A 13,501-nucleotide genomic window follows, 5' to 3' on the forward strand; every position below is an offset into this window, starting at 1 on the left:
CAGACCGCCTGGCATGCATCTTCTCTGCCAAACTCACACGTTTTCATATCTCTGTATTTTAATGTGTGTGAGTCTATAAAAAGCCTCCACTGCCAGGAGGTGAGAGCAGCAATTTATCGTTTTCTGTAAACACACTGTACACACTCACACATTCAGACAACTGTACATACAAACACACAAATGTCTGAAGATGCCAACACACACACTGAGGATGGAGCCTGACAAGCAAAGCCTCCAGCTCTTGGACTAAATAAAGCAGTCACTGTTAAACACGCGCACACTCACAGTCAGTCAGTAAGTTAAAAATAGCTGTGAAGCAGAAAACGCTTGCTACATTTCTCAGCAGAAAAGCGCTAACAAATTCCCTGTGTGTGTGTGTGTGTGTGTGTAAACTACAGTGTGTCTACATTTATCACCAGCAATAATCACTTCAGCGGGGATTCACATTTCATGAGGAGGGTTTTAGTGTGAATGCTGAGCACGTGCAGAACAGCTGACAAATCAAAACCTGTAAATGTGCAGCGGCACCAAAAATTAATTGAGATAAAGAAGCATCAGAGACATTAAACACAGGGCGTTTTTAGAACAACAGACGCTGCAGTTTTAATACTATTAGAAAGTGTTGGACAGAATGATATGAATGTGGGGCAGCAACTTCATTCCCTAATTATTTATCCTTCGAATTATTTCATTTGTTTTATATTTGGCTTGTGATCTAGACAGCTGTGGTGGTACTTCTTTTGCAGATTTATATTTTGTATTTTATTATATATGTTGGATTGTTGGAGGAGCTCAGGTCATAAGATTGTCATTGCCCTTCTACACTGTAGCCTTGTGCATATGACAATACAATCTTTGAACCTTGAGATAACCTATGGCTTTAAAAAAAAAAATTCACTCTAGTTTACTGTATGTTGAAAAAACTATGAAAATCACCCTCAATCAGAAAAGTTTAAAAACAGCCAATAAGTCTCAAAAGAGGAGAGTTTTTTTGTATCTACTGAAATGAAGTGTGCATTACGCAGAGGAAGGATCACACGCCCCGAAAGTGCAGCCCCACCCCACCTCTACTCTTAAACTCTAAGGAAAGGGTGTCGCCGCACCCTGATTGGCTGAGAGGGGGAGGCCCCCAAGCTGTTCTCGATTCTTAATTAGGAGCCACAGGTGTTCTGAATGACCTCCGATCAACTCTGGGGAATTGTTCACTATACAATCTGCTGAAGTAGATTTCATCAGATTTATTTGACTTTAAACAACTTTTACTTGGCTTCGACAAATTATTAAAATAATCATTACCCAACTCTCAAGTAAAATGTATCCAAACTGATTACCACAAGTTTAACTTTTTGGCATTTATGGTCAATTGACGTTATTTACAGAATATTCAACCTTATTGTTTTGTTGTATCAGTGGATGAAGAGAGCTCAAACAATCTAAATGTATGTATATTATATCGTTGAGATTATTGGTACATTTCTTGATGGATTATCAAAAACTTGTGTATGTCAAGGTTAAGTCAGGATTTTTTTTTTTAAATGGCACCAGATGCTATAATTATGTGTTTAATTAAACAAATAATTCAAGTGTGGAACATGACTGTCTTCCGAATACTGAAATAAGAATCATTCATGTTATTTTTGCGGCATTAAGATGAAATAACCCCTTCTTCCAACTGAATAACATTTACAAATGTGTCAAATTTGACCCGAGGGCAACAGGAATGTAATGCACAGTGACATATTACGAAGAAAAGCAACATATTTTCACATTTAAGAAGCCGGAGCCATGCAATCTTCAGCCTGTTTGCTTGAAGAAAGACTTAAACGGTTAACCCTAACCCTTCTCCTTGTCCAGATGATAATGTAAGAGAACAATTAACATGGTTCATGATCTGGGGGAGAAGGACCATGTTCAGTCAAATGTTCTCCAAGTATAAACCGTAGCCTACTGATGGCTCAGCTTGAAATCGTCAGCTCGAGCACCATTCATATCAATAGAATACACTTTATGTAAAGAGCTGTTGAGTTATTGAGAATCGAAATGTTGGACAGACTGACAGGCGGGCACAGATGAGGCAACAGAACACAGACGGTGAAAAACAAAATGCATCTGCCAGATCTTACATAAGAAAATGTTTATAAAACGCTGTCGGTCGCTGAATTAAAACCAGCTCATTTCTAAGAGACACCAGAAGAGATCTTGAGCAACGTTCGCCTCACAGTTAAACATCCTGAAGTGATTAACTAGCAAATATCTTTTGGAATTCAAACAATGACACAAACTTTGCATCCCTGGGAACAGTCTGTCCAGGGAGCTACGTCATCATTACATCAAAAAGTCAAACAAACAAAAACAGAAGAAAACGTTCCTGTTTCCTATTTGCAACTGCTGTAATAATCTCGAAAACATCTTTGACAAAAAAGAACATAATAAAACGTTTATAGTGATATGTGTTTAAACCAAATTGACGAAATGAAACCACAACCAAATCTCTATTTAAATGTGTTGGTATTTGTAATTGTTCTAAAACGTTGAAACTAAGTTAGGGTTAGAGAAAAAGAGAGCTGGGTGCAGCACAATGAGTCTCTTTTGCAACACATTGACCCATCTGTGAATAGCGTCTACTCTTCGTGCTCACTCTGAATCACACATGATCATGCGCTGGAGGAAGGATCACTGTTAGTTTCCCCCCCCCCCCCCGAGAAGAAAACTTGCTATTTAATAATCGCTTTAAAGGTCCCCTATTATACTGTTTTTCATCAACATATAATAGGTCTCAGATATATACAAAACATGTCTCTGAAGTGTTTGGCTCCAAACACCAAACAGATCATTGCAGCATCCCATAATCCTCTCTGTTTCAGCCCTGTTTCAAAAGTGCTGATTCTCTGTCTGTTACTTTAGATGAAAATAAGGAGCCCCTCCCCACGCCCCTCTGAGAGATATTTGGTTAAAAAGAACACAATGGTGCTCTAGGAGGAGATTCAGGTGATAAGGTGGGGGGGGGGGGGGGGGTTACCTTGGTTGGTGATTGGCTAATGGTTACACAAGCCAAAACATCGTTATGACATCATAAAGTGGCCAAAATCTGATCAGCTCATTTTCAGACAGGTTTTTATATAAATGAAAACGTTCAGAATCTCTTTCCACAGAGGGGACACATGGTGATGTATAACAGACATGAAAAAGTAGATTTTGCATAATAGGTGACCTTTAAAGGACCCATGTCATGGCCATTTCTACTGATCATAATTCCATTGTTGAGGTCTACTAGAATAGATTTATATTGTCCAATTTTCCAAACTCACATTGGTTTTTCATACAGCATCTCTGTATAGTATGTGTATTCACTCTCTGTCCTAAACGGCTTGTTGGAGCTCCTGCCCCCCCCTCCCTATGAGCCCACTGTGCTCTGATGTGTGTTTATGTGTTACAATGGCATTTGTTAGCAACCAGAAAATGACACCAGTAATGACAAACAGATGAGAATGCTGCGTGGGGTCTGGGTGCCGTGTTGGCGGGACGTTGCGGGGCTCGCTGCTCCGCCGTTTGAGACTCGAGGAGCCGACAGTGTGAGCTGTATTACTGGTGTCGTTTCCTGGTTGCTGCGTGGGGTCTGCAAGACAGCGAGACACGGCGCAACTCCATTTGGACCAATCGGTCCATTTGGATCGTCGTTACGTCACTTGGTACCAGGAAGAAAAAAATGGAAAAAGAGAAATCTCCAACGAGGCGTTCTGGGGCAGCATAGACAGGTCTTTTCTGTGTTAAGAGTTTTACTCACTACAGGGTGTACTTTGAGGGTTTTTGACTCTGCAGACCGTTTACATGCATACAAACATTCATAACACACAAGGGGACGGGTAATAACCGGAAAAGCATGACATGGGACCTTTAAGAAAGCGGCCTCCCTCCCGGTCAGAAACCCCCATAAACGATATCTCTGTGGGAAGCTGTCCTACCTCTTTTGGTGACAGTATGGAGATGTAGTCCTCGTAGATGGATCGTGCTTTCTCCTCGATGGTATTCTTGTTGATCTCCTGTTTGAGGTCTTCGCAGGCCAGCCAGAACAGCATGTTGTCCTCGCTGTACTCCGTCCGCAGGAACTCCCGGAAAACATTTCGACCCGCCGGGTTCTTCATCAGCTTGTCGAAGGACTGAGACCACAGCCGGATCTCTTCCATTGAGGGTTTGGTGCTGACGAAGGAAGAGCGGAACGTTGGTTCATTTCCTCATTGGTTTTTGTATTAATGTATTTTTTGTCAAATGACTGTCATGGTCCAAATCTTATGACCTAGCTTACTGATTACAAAAGGATTGGGATAGAATTACAACCTCACTCTGCATTACAGCATGAGTTATGTTTCTGATTTAACTGATAAAAAAAGAAAAAAATGTTCTGTCCGTGTATCCGTGTTTACGATTGTATAAAATCCAATTCATCCTACATTTAGAAGTAGAAGTAGTTAAAAGCACTCAATAGAGCAAAGACCATTAACAAAGTTGGACTATCCATTTTATATATAGTGGTAAAGAAGTACTATGACTTTTATTTTGATGGTCCCCAGAGGATGAATCCTAATGACTCCTTAGCTAACACCAATACCAGGTCCCAAATCCTAGCATGCCCATGCTTAATGTTTGCATTGGAACAATTATATTGACTATATTAAGTTTATATTAATCACAACTTTATAATGTGCGAGCAGGGCTATAAACATGTAGTTTTGTTTTAGATTAAGAGAGAGCAGAGGTTCAAGAAAATGATCACAAATCTTCCTAATTATGCACCAAACCAAACCAAGTGTGTGTGTGCGCTTGTGTGTGTGTGTTTCCATGTGTCTGTGTGTGAGAGGCACTGCGCACTCACCAAGCTTCACAGTTTGGTATGGTTTCCATCTTGGTGTCCTGTGATAATCTCCTCCTCCTCCTCCGTCTCTCCTCTTCATTCCTGACGGGGAGAGACTGACATGATTAAACTGCTCTCAGGCGGGAAACACACACACACACACACAAAACCACAGCTGATACAGAGTAATTGCGGTTAAAACTATAAACCTTCAAATATGTTATTACCTCATTTAATGATAACACTACCCACAGTAATGCTAACAGCCAACTGTAAGACAAGCAGGTGTCTACATGTTCAGTGTGTGTGTGTGTGTGTGTGTGTGTGTGTGTGTGTGTGTGTGTGTGTGTGTGTGTGTGTGTGTGTGTGTGTGTGTGAGTGAGAGAGAGAGAGAGACAGAGAGAGAGAGAGAGCTTTAAATGATGAGGTCCCCTGTGGGAGCTACAGAGACCTAATCACTGCACAGCTACAGTGTGACTAATACCTGGAGATATTGGTGTGTCTAGAACTAAGGGATACAGTGGTTCTTGCAGAAATCTAAAAAAGTAAAAGGTCAAACAAGGTCAATTAGGACTCCCGTTTTATTCCTTGGAGGTTTTGTATAAATAAAACGTTCATAGTGCATACAAAAGTGTTTAAAAGATTGGTGACATCCTAACAATGTACAGTTTATTGGTGAGCAAAAAGTTGGCATAAGAGCTAGGCAAGTGATTGAATAATGTAGATTTTTCTTAGTTTCAACGAGAGTAAAGTAAGTCATTTCTGACAATAAATCCTTCTTAATCATACACACCTCTGTTGTTTTCTTTGACATGCTTGTAACACTACCAACTGTGCAGCCCAAAAACACCAAAGGCTCCTCTGCACCTCTTTAGAAATGTAGTATGTATCCATGCATGCTCCTGTGGCTGCAAAGTGGAAACCACAAGAACTGTGATTGGTTAATTCGGCTGCCTGTGTTTCCTCTACAAGTCTCTGACACCAGTAGAGGTGGTTGCAAGCGGCACACTTTTCAGTAGAGAGAAAGGGCAACTAATGCTACACAATTCAAAGCTATTCTGTGCAATAGATGCATCTGAATAAGGACACCCAACACAGAAAGTAGACGTTATTAGATCCTTAACCTATTGTTGTTGCTCAAAAAAATGTAACACACACTTCTCGAGTTTAACTGACAAAAACTGCAAGTTGTCAAGTTTTTTTTACAGCTGTGCTGACAGGACCACAGCACATCCAGACAGCTGTTTGGCCTGTGTGTGTGTGTGTGTGTGTGTGTGTGTGTGTGTGTGTGTGTGTGTGTGTGCTTACATTAGAGCAGCATGTGTTGGTTTGTATGAACTTGTCTGTGTAAATGCAGTGTGTGTGTGTGTGTGTGTGTGTGTGTGTGTGTGTGTGTGTGTGTGTGTGTGTGTGTGTTTTTGTCTCCTACCATGAGCAGCTGCAGCAGCAGCACCAGCAGAAGCAACAGGCGTTTGGCCGTTGGGAATTCTGGGTAGTGGTCATGGCCCGCCCCCCTCCCGTCCCGCTCAGTGCCGAGGTCTCGCTGCGACCCCCCCCCATGGCCAGCTCGCCCCCTCGCTCGCCCGGGATCGGACCAGTGTACTGCAGAGAGAGAGAGAGAGAAAGAGAGATTCTGTGATTTCTTCTTCCCCATCATTGACAGAGTGGTGGAAGAAGTATTTTATTTACATTAAATATAACAAATAAAAAAAACATAACCAATTCAAAACCCCTCTTACATAACCTGCAAAGCATAATGTACTATTAGCAAAATAAACTTAAAGAATCCAAAGTGATTACTCTCTTAGCAGAAAATCTAATTACTATATATATTTAATCGATTATTAAGTTTTAACGACTTTATTTACTGTAGTTCAATGGTTCCTAACCTGTGGGTCGGAACCTTAACAGGTGTCACTTGTTAAATCAGAAGGGTCTTGAGAGCACTAATGGGTTATGAACGAAGGCTACCCAAGAGTTCTACTACAAACATTTGCGTTGTTTAAAGTTACACGCCATGCATCTCTGACACATCAAAATGTTATTAATGTGGCAAGGGGATTCTGCTTAACAGCACACGGAAAGATGGGACAGAAAATAACTTTTGCCATGTTTCTGATGTTCCAACTGCTGGTGTTAACCAAATAACAGGATCCCTACCAAGGAAACACAGTTAATGTGCAAGTGTGTCAAAGTTATTTAGAAATGATTGATGATTATGAGTTCAAAATAAAGGGTTACCAATAACAGAATAAACTTGTGTTTGTTTTGAAATCTTATTGGTTCTTTAAGTCCAGACAAACTTTACAACACTGCTGGTTCCTTGAATCAGACATGCTAATAATACTTATAATTGAATTGTAGTTCACATGAAAGAGAGCAAGAAAGCAGAAAATGGCAAAGAAAGAAAGATGTGTCTGTTAGATGAAGAAGCACATTTCAGGGTACATAAGGCAGTTATGAGCACTTCTCTGCAACCTGCTTTTAGACTTACACTAAATAACACAAAGCTGCTGATTTAAATTCAGATGAACAGAAAATAACAGTTTTTCGCAAAAGTAATAAGTCAGTCTTTGACCATATTCTAGTCAGCACTCTCAGAAAAAAGAAGTCCTGAGGGTGAACTGATGAAAATGGGGGAAATATAAGAGAATTACAAAAAGGATGAGGGATGCTAAAAGATGTCAAGAGAGATTATATAAAGTAAAAAGAGGAAGAGAGGAAGAGGGAAACAACAGAGGGAATGGAAGAAGAGAGACAGAGAGACACTTTGTAGAATAGAGGAAGTGAAAGAGAGGGGTTAGGGTTAGCGGGTATGGAGACAGACCGTGCAATGTGATGCATCATGTGATTGAGCTGTGATCACCGACACACACACACACATCACTTCAGGGGACATTCAATTGACTTACATGCAGTTCCTGGAGACTTATCCTAACCTTAACCATCACATGCCTAACCCTTACCAAGTCTTCACCCTAAAATTAATGATTCGCCTCATGGATAGTAATGCTAGGACACACACACACACACACACACACACACACACACACACACACACACCCACACACACACACACACACACACACACACACACACACACCACACACACACACACACACACACACACACACACACACACACACACACACACACACACACACACACACACACACACACACACACACACACACACACACACACACACACACACACACACACACACACACACACACACACACACACACACACACACACACACACACACACACACACACACACACACACATTTTGAAAATAGACCAAAGAATAAAACAGGACCGCAGCTCGGATGCTATTTATAATCGTGGGACATATGGGCCAGCAAGGGCTAAGAAACACGCCTATAGGGGTAAATACACACACACTGTACCGTCGGCCTCGGTAACACACGTATGAGCACATACTGTAGGCCAACGTCATGTGCTCACACACACATGTGCACAATAGGAGTGCAAATATACACACATACATAATGAAAGAACAAACAAAGAGACATGTATATGTAAACATAAAGGTGCAGTCAGATGTACAGAGAACAGGAAGCACACATGCACACACAGACAATGCGTGTGAGCGGATTATTAGATTGGGTACATTTATAAAAAATGGTGTGTGTGTGTGTGTGTGTGTGATTCCAGTGGGTGTATATGGCAGGATAGTTGGTGTAGATTAGTGAATGATAGCAGTAACCTACAGCATGTTTTATTTTCTGCTGTGTGTAGTGTCTGACTGAAGACACACAGCATTGATTCCACATGAAGACAGTACTTTAACCAAATATAACAGTCTATATATAACTGTAAACGTGTAGTTATTTTTTTAATTAAGAGAGAACAGAGGTTCAAATGATCAGAAATGTTCAAATTCATGCACCAAACCAAACAAAATGTGACTCTTTTCAATACATTAGCAGCGCTACAGTTTGGTTGTAAAACTAGAAGTTACATACATGTAAATGAAGGCTTTTGTTTGTGCTCGAGTGGCAAGAAAAAAGCATCAGATGTAAACATGACATCAGTGTGGAACGATGCAAATAATTTACACGGCTTAATATGATATTTATATTTCTCTCTCATTTAAAATATTGTTTTCCAGTTTGAAATCCACCTAAATGATCTGAATACGGCGGCACGTTGGACATTTATTTGTATGTTTTGGAGAAGCGTTACAACATCTTTTATAGTCTTTTTAATGGCGCGTTTCCACTACACGGCCTCGCTCGGCCCCGCTCGGTATGGCTAGGCCTCGTTAGGACTGGCTCACTTTATGGCGCATTTCCATTACAGTTTAGGAACTGGGGTAGTATCTATAGTAACGCAGTGTAGGCGGAGCCGTGACGTGATCTTCAATGAGAACCCCAGAAAAACAACACAGCCATTAGCTGTTAGCACTCAGAGCTCACAGCTCCTCATATCTGTTCAGAAACTAGACAAAAGTTAAACAAGTACAAACCACAGACTGCCTGTGTCATGGTGAATACAGTCGCTGCTTTATTTATGTCTGTATAGGCCGTTGTTGTGAGTGTGGACGGACGGAGCATATACTGCGTTAGCTTAGCCAATCTCCATTTAGAAAACACGCATTTTAAAAGGTTTTTCGCCTGCCGTCTGTCTGCAGACTTGTCAAAGCATTAATTCATGGTTTTTACTAACCGGTATCAGTATGTTGTTACTTCGGCATCATTTTGAAACGTGTATTACAATTAAATCACGGTCAAATATGTCCATCTTGTTGTAGTTGTAGCCCCCTTGCCAGCGATTCTCTCTCTAGTTTAGCATACTCAGCCCGACTCAGCCTCGTTGTCTCTGGCCCTAGAACCACGATTTTATGAGGCCAGAAAAACTGTGAATTAGGACCCGCCGGCCGGTACTAGGCCAAGTGGAAACGCAACCAAAGACGGGCCGCTGACGTCACAGCCCTCTTAAACCGTGCTCCGCGCTGTAGTGGAAACGCACCATAAGTGTCCTTTCAACAGTCTTTTGGTAAACTTGACATCAGTTTCTGACCTGGGACAACACGGCATTAAAGATAGGATAAGATAAGATAAATAAGATAAACCTTTATTGGTCCCTGTAGGGAAATGCAGGTGTCATAGCAGCAATAGCCATGGGACACAGGCTGACACACCAACTGTTATGACACCCATTGAGAAAATGTACAGAGTTACAGATGCTGCTTGATCAGAAGCTAACATAGAAAACGGGACGGGGCTTCAAGTATTTATAATGATCCACTTTGCAAACTTAAACACTTTAAGTAAACTGCACTTTTCTCTGTTAATGTGTTTAACCAAGGTGGCAAAGCGTGTTCTTCAGACGTGTGTACACTGTGTGTGAGTGTACTCCAAATACACATACACATCCACACACACCCCTCGCACACTGCACTTATGTCACAGTTACCTGCACTGCAGAGTAAAGACAGGAAGCCTCCCTTTCTCTTTCATCAGCTGCCACATATTTTATAACACAGATATTACATTTATGCCTTTGTGTGAGTTTGTGTGTGATAAGGCAAGTCTGTACGAAACGTGGATGTGTAAGAATTTATGTTTTCTAGAAGTGATGACTGAAAACGGGAAGGTTCATTACCAGTTCAGATTAAAATTCGAGAGAAAAGAAAAAAAGAAAGAAAGAAAAGGAAGACAAAGAACGGAAGACACTGTGAGCGGTTCAGTTTGAGCAGATGTCTCACTTCCTCTAGTCCCACGTGAGTTTTAGTGTGTGTGTCTGTGTGTGTTTAACAGGATTCTGAGTGTTAATCTGATTAAGCTAGGTGACATTAAAAAGCCACAGAACCACACACACACACACTCACTCTAACACCCACATGGTACCTCACTTCCTTCCCATCTTAGTAAATGTTTTTTTAACCTTCATTTATCCTGGTTACGTTGACAGAGAGTACATACATGTTGTTTACCTGCAACGCCCCGCAACACAACACACACACCAACTAAACCAATAAAAAACTCAAAGGTATTAGCAGGATCATAACGGCCTTGCTTATGGTCACAGGCTAAAAAGCAAACCTTTTATTTAATGTCCCTCCATCACATTGAGAAATTCAAACTAGAAACCTGGAAGCTGCTCGAATAGCTAGCCCTAATTGTGACAACTTTCATTTGTGGTTAAATTATGAGGTTTGCTATATTAGCCTTGCTTTCGCTTAAAGGGGACCTATCATGCAAAATGCACTTTTGTACGTCTTTTATACATGAATATGTGTCCCCGGTGTTCCAGGGAACTCACCAAGTGTCAGAAAACACAACCCTCTCTATTTTCCTCCATACCCAAATCTCTAAAAAAAGGGGCTGCAACGGATCTGATAAAAACTGATCCAGATTTGAACACTGTCCTGACGTCAGGACGGTGGCGCTACGGCTATTGGGCCAACTCCACCAATCAGGAGGAGACAGCCACGGACATTGCCGTTCGAAAGCGCTGGAGACGCTGTAGTACATATGCCAGGCCTGTAGGTGGTGCTGTTCTCACAGAATCAGCCCCTGCAAAAACAGAGCTAAAAAATGTCAAATTGAGCAAAATGAGGCATGGCTAAAATGCATGATCTGTTTGGTATTTTGAAAAAAAAAAGTATAAATATGCCTTTTATTATTCAAATATAGCATGATAGGTCCACTTTAAGTAAAGGAAAACAAACACCATAAAAAAAAGTTGTTTGTACATCATATTGTTTGTGTAAGAGCTTCACAATGAAGGTTTGCAAATGGTCAACACCGCCTTTTCACATGTCAAGGTTCCAATGACTAACTCTAATAGTTTGAACTTATTATACAGTTAAGAACTACTGCACAACGTTAGCTTGAGCTCAGTGAGCGCTTCCTCTGAAATGAAGAGTCTAAAATGTTGCTGTTAGAATGACGAAGCCCAAAGGAGAATTATAATTGTTTTTGTATATGGGGAAACGTTCACAGCATCATAATCGAGTGTGTAACAGAGTCATGTCACAAACAGCCTCTGTCTCACTAGCTTTTGTGATAAATTGGCTGACATATTCTTAAAGTTGCGATCCTAATTGTCTGCAGGGACTAGGCAGGATGGTAAAATGTAATTATGTCACTATTTGTTTTTTAAAGATACAATGACAACATTTGTGTCCACTGAAGCATCAGAATCACATTAGAGGAGCTATTCTAAAAATAAATGGTATTCCATGCATATTTGCTAACATTATTGTAATAATAAATACATTCAAATATCAAACAAATATTTGATTAGATTACCTTCTCTGAGCTGCTCTCTTTCTGCCTGCCCTGGCAGCACAGATGGACTCACACACCGTGCCAATAAAGAAAGATGACATTTTAATTCAGAGAGAGGCTCTGCCAGGGTTTTTGTGTACTGCACTGTGTACACACACACACACACACACACACACACACACACACACACACACACACACACACACACACACACACACACACACACACACACACACACACACACACACACACACACACACACACACACACACACACACACACACACACACACACACCACACACACACACACACACACACACACACACACACACACACACACACACACACACACACACACACACACACACCACACACACACACACACACACACACACACACACACACACACACACACACACACACACACACACACACACACACACACACACACACACACACACACACACACAGCTGCACCTGCCACCAGGGTTTAAGTAATTAAGCGCTCATTTTAAGTATTAATCCGAGAGATTACTGCACCATAATCTCACCACCTGATGTGTGTGTGTGTGTGTGTGTGTGTGTGTGTGTGTGTGTGTGTGTGTGTGTGAAAGGGAGGTGGGGTTGAAAATGATTGATCAAGTGAGAGAGAGATTAAATGAAAGGGAGAAATTCATTTTAACTATATTAATACAATGCAATATCTAGACTTGTTGCAGTAGGAAGACAGGGAGATTTGTAAAGATAAAATCAAGAGACAACAAAAAGACAACATTATGAGACCTGTAGTAAGGAGGGTTAAACATCAGGAAGGTCATTACAGTTTTGCATATTTGGGATTTAATAAAAATGGACTAAAGAAGGCCATCTTCTGTCAGTTTGCAACCGAAGCAACAACTGCTGCCTGTCTGTGTGCAAGACGTGGGTTTGAGGTTTAATATTTTACAGTAAAGAACATTAAAATGTAAGAGTTTGTGAACTGTGGCACATTTTTTTGCTGAATATTAGAAAAAGAGCGTAGAGTTCACTCTGAACGGTGTCATGGAGGACAAAAGACACAATGGTGAAATTATGAAAGAAGGGAATCGCCACTACATTGCTTTTGTCAAAAAAAAATTAAATACTTTAAACGTATGTTGTTTATTGTTTCATGTCTCCATGCAGTTGGTCTGTTCAGATTTAGTGCTGTGTCAGATTTAGCCAATTGGTTTCCATTCTGCTTCAATTGTTTATTACAAAATATATTTTGCCAAACAGCTAAACCTTGATGGAAACAAATGAGTAAAGCTTAAAGTTGATTGGGGCGTATTTCCATAATATTAACAACTTCAGGTCGGACTACAACTATTACGACTGCATGGTGGGACATAAATTACACTCGTCTTAA

At 40.8% G+C, this 13,501-nt stretch overlaps 1 protein-coding gene across 1 annotated transcript in view; it reads right to left on the bottom strand.

Annotated features, from left to right (window-relative positions):
* Window positions 1-13,501, bottom strand: part of rgs19 (regulator of G protein signaling 19) — a 31,020-nt gene that overhangs the window by 4,579 nt on the left and 12,940 nt on the right. The window contains exons 2-4 of the mRNA XM_034131778.1: window positions 6,279-6,451; window positions 4,871-4,951; window positions 3,963-4,197 (exon numbers count right to left, since the gene is read on the bottom strand). Coding sequence (XP_033987669.1) covers window positions 3,963-4,197; window positions 4,871-4,951; window positions 6,279-6,451 — 489 coding nt within the window. The remainder of the gene's footprint in view (window positions 1-3,962; window positions 4,198-4,870; window positions 4,952-6,278; window positions 6,452-13,501) is intronic.

The sequence above is a fragment of the Trematomus bernacchii genome, unplaced genomic scaffold, assembly GCF_902827165.1.
Source record: "Trematomus bernacchii unplaced genomic scaffold, fTreBer1.1, whole genome shotgun sequence".
Lineage (NCBI taxonomy): Eukaryota > Metazoa > Chordata > Actinopteri > Perciformes > Nototheniidae > Trematomus > Trematomus bernacchii.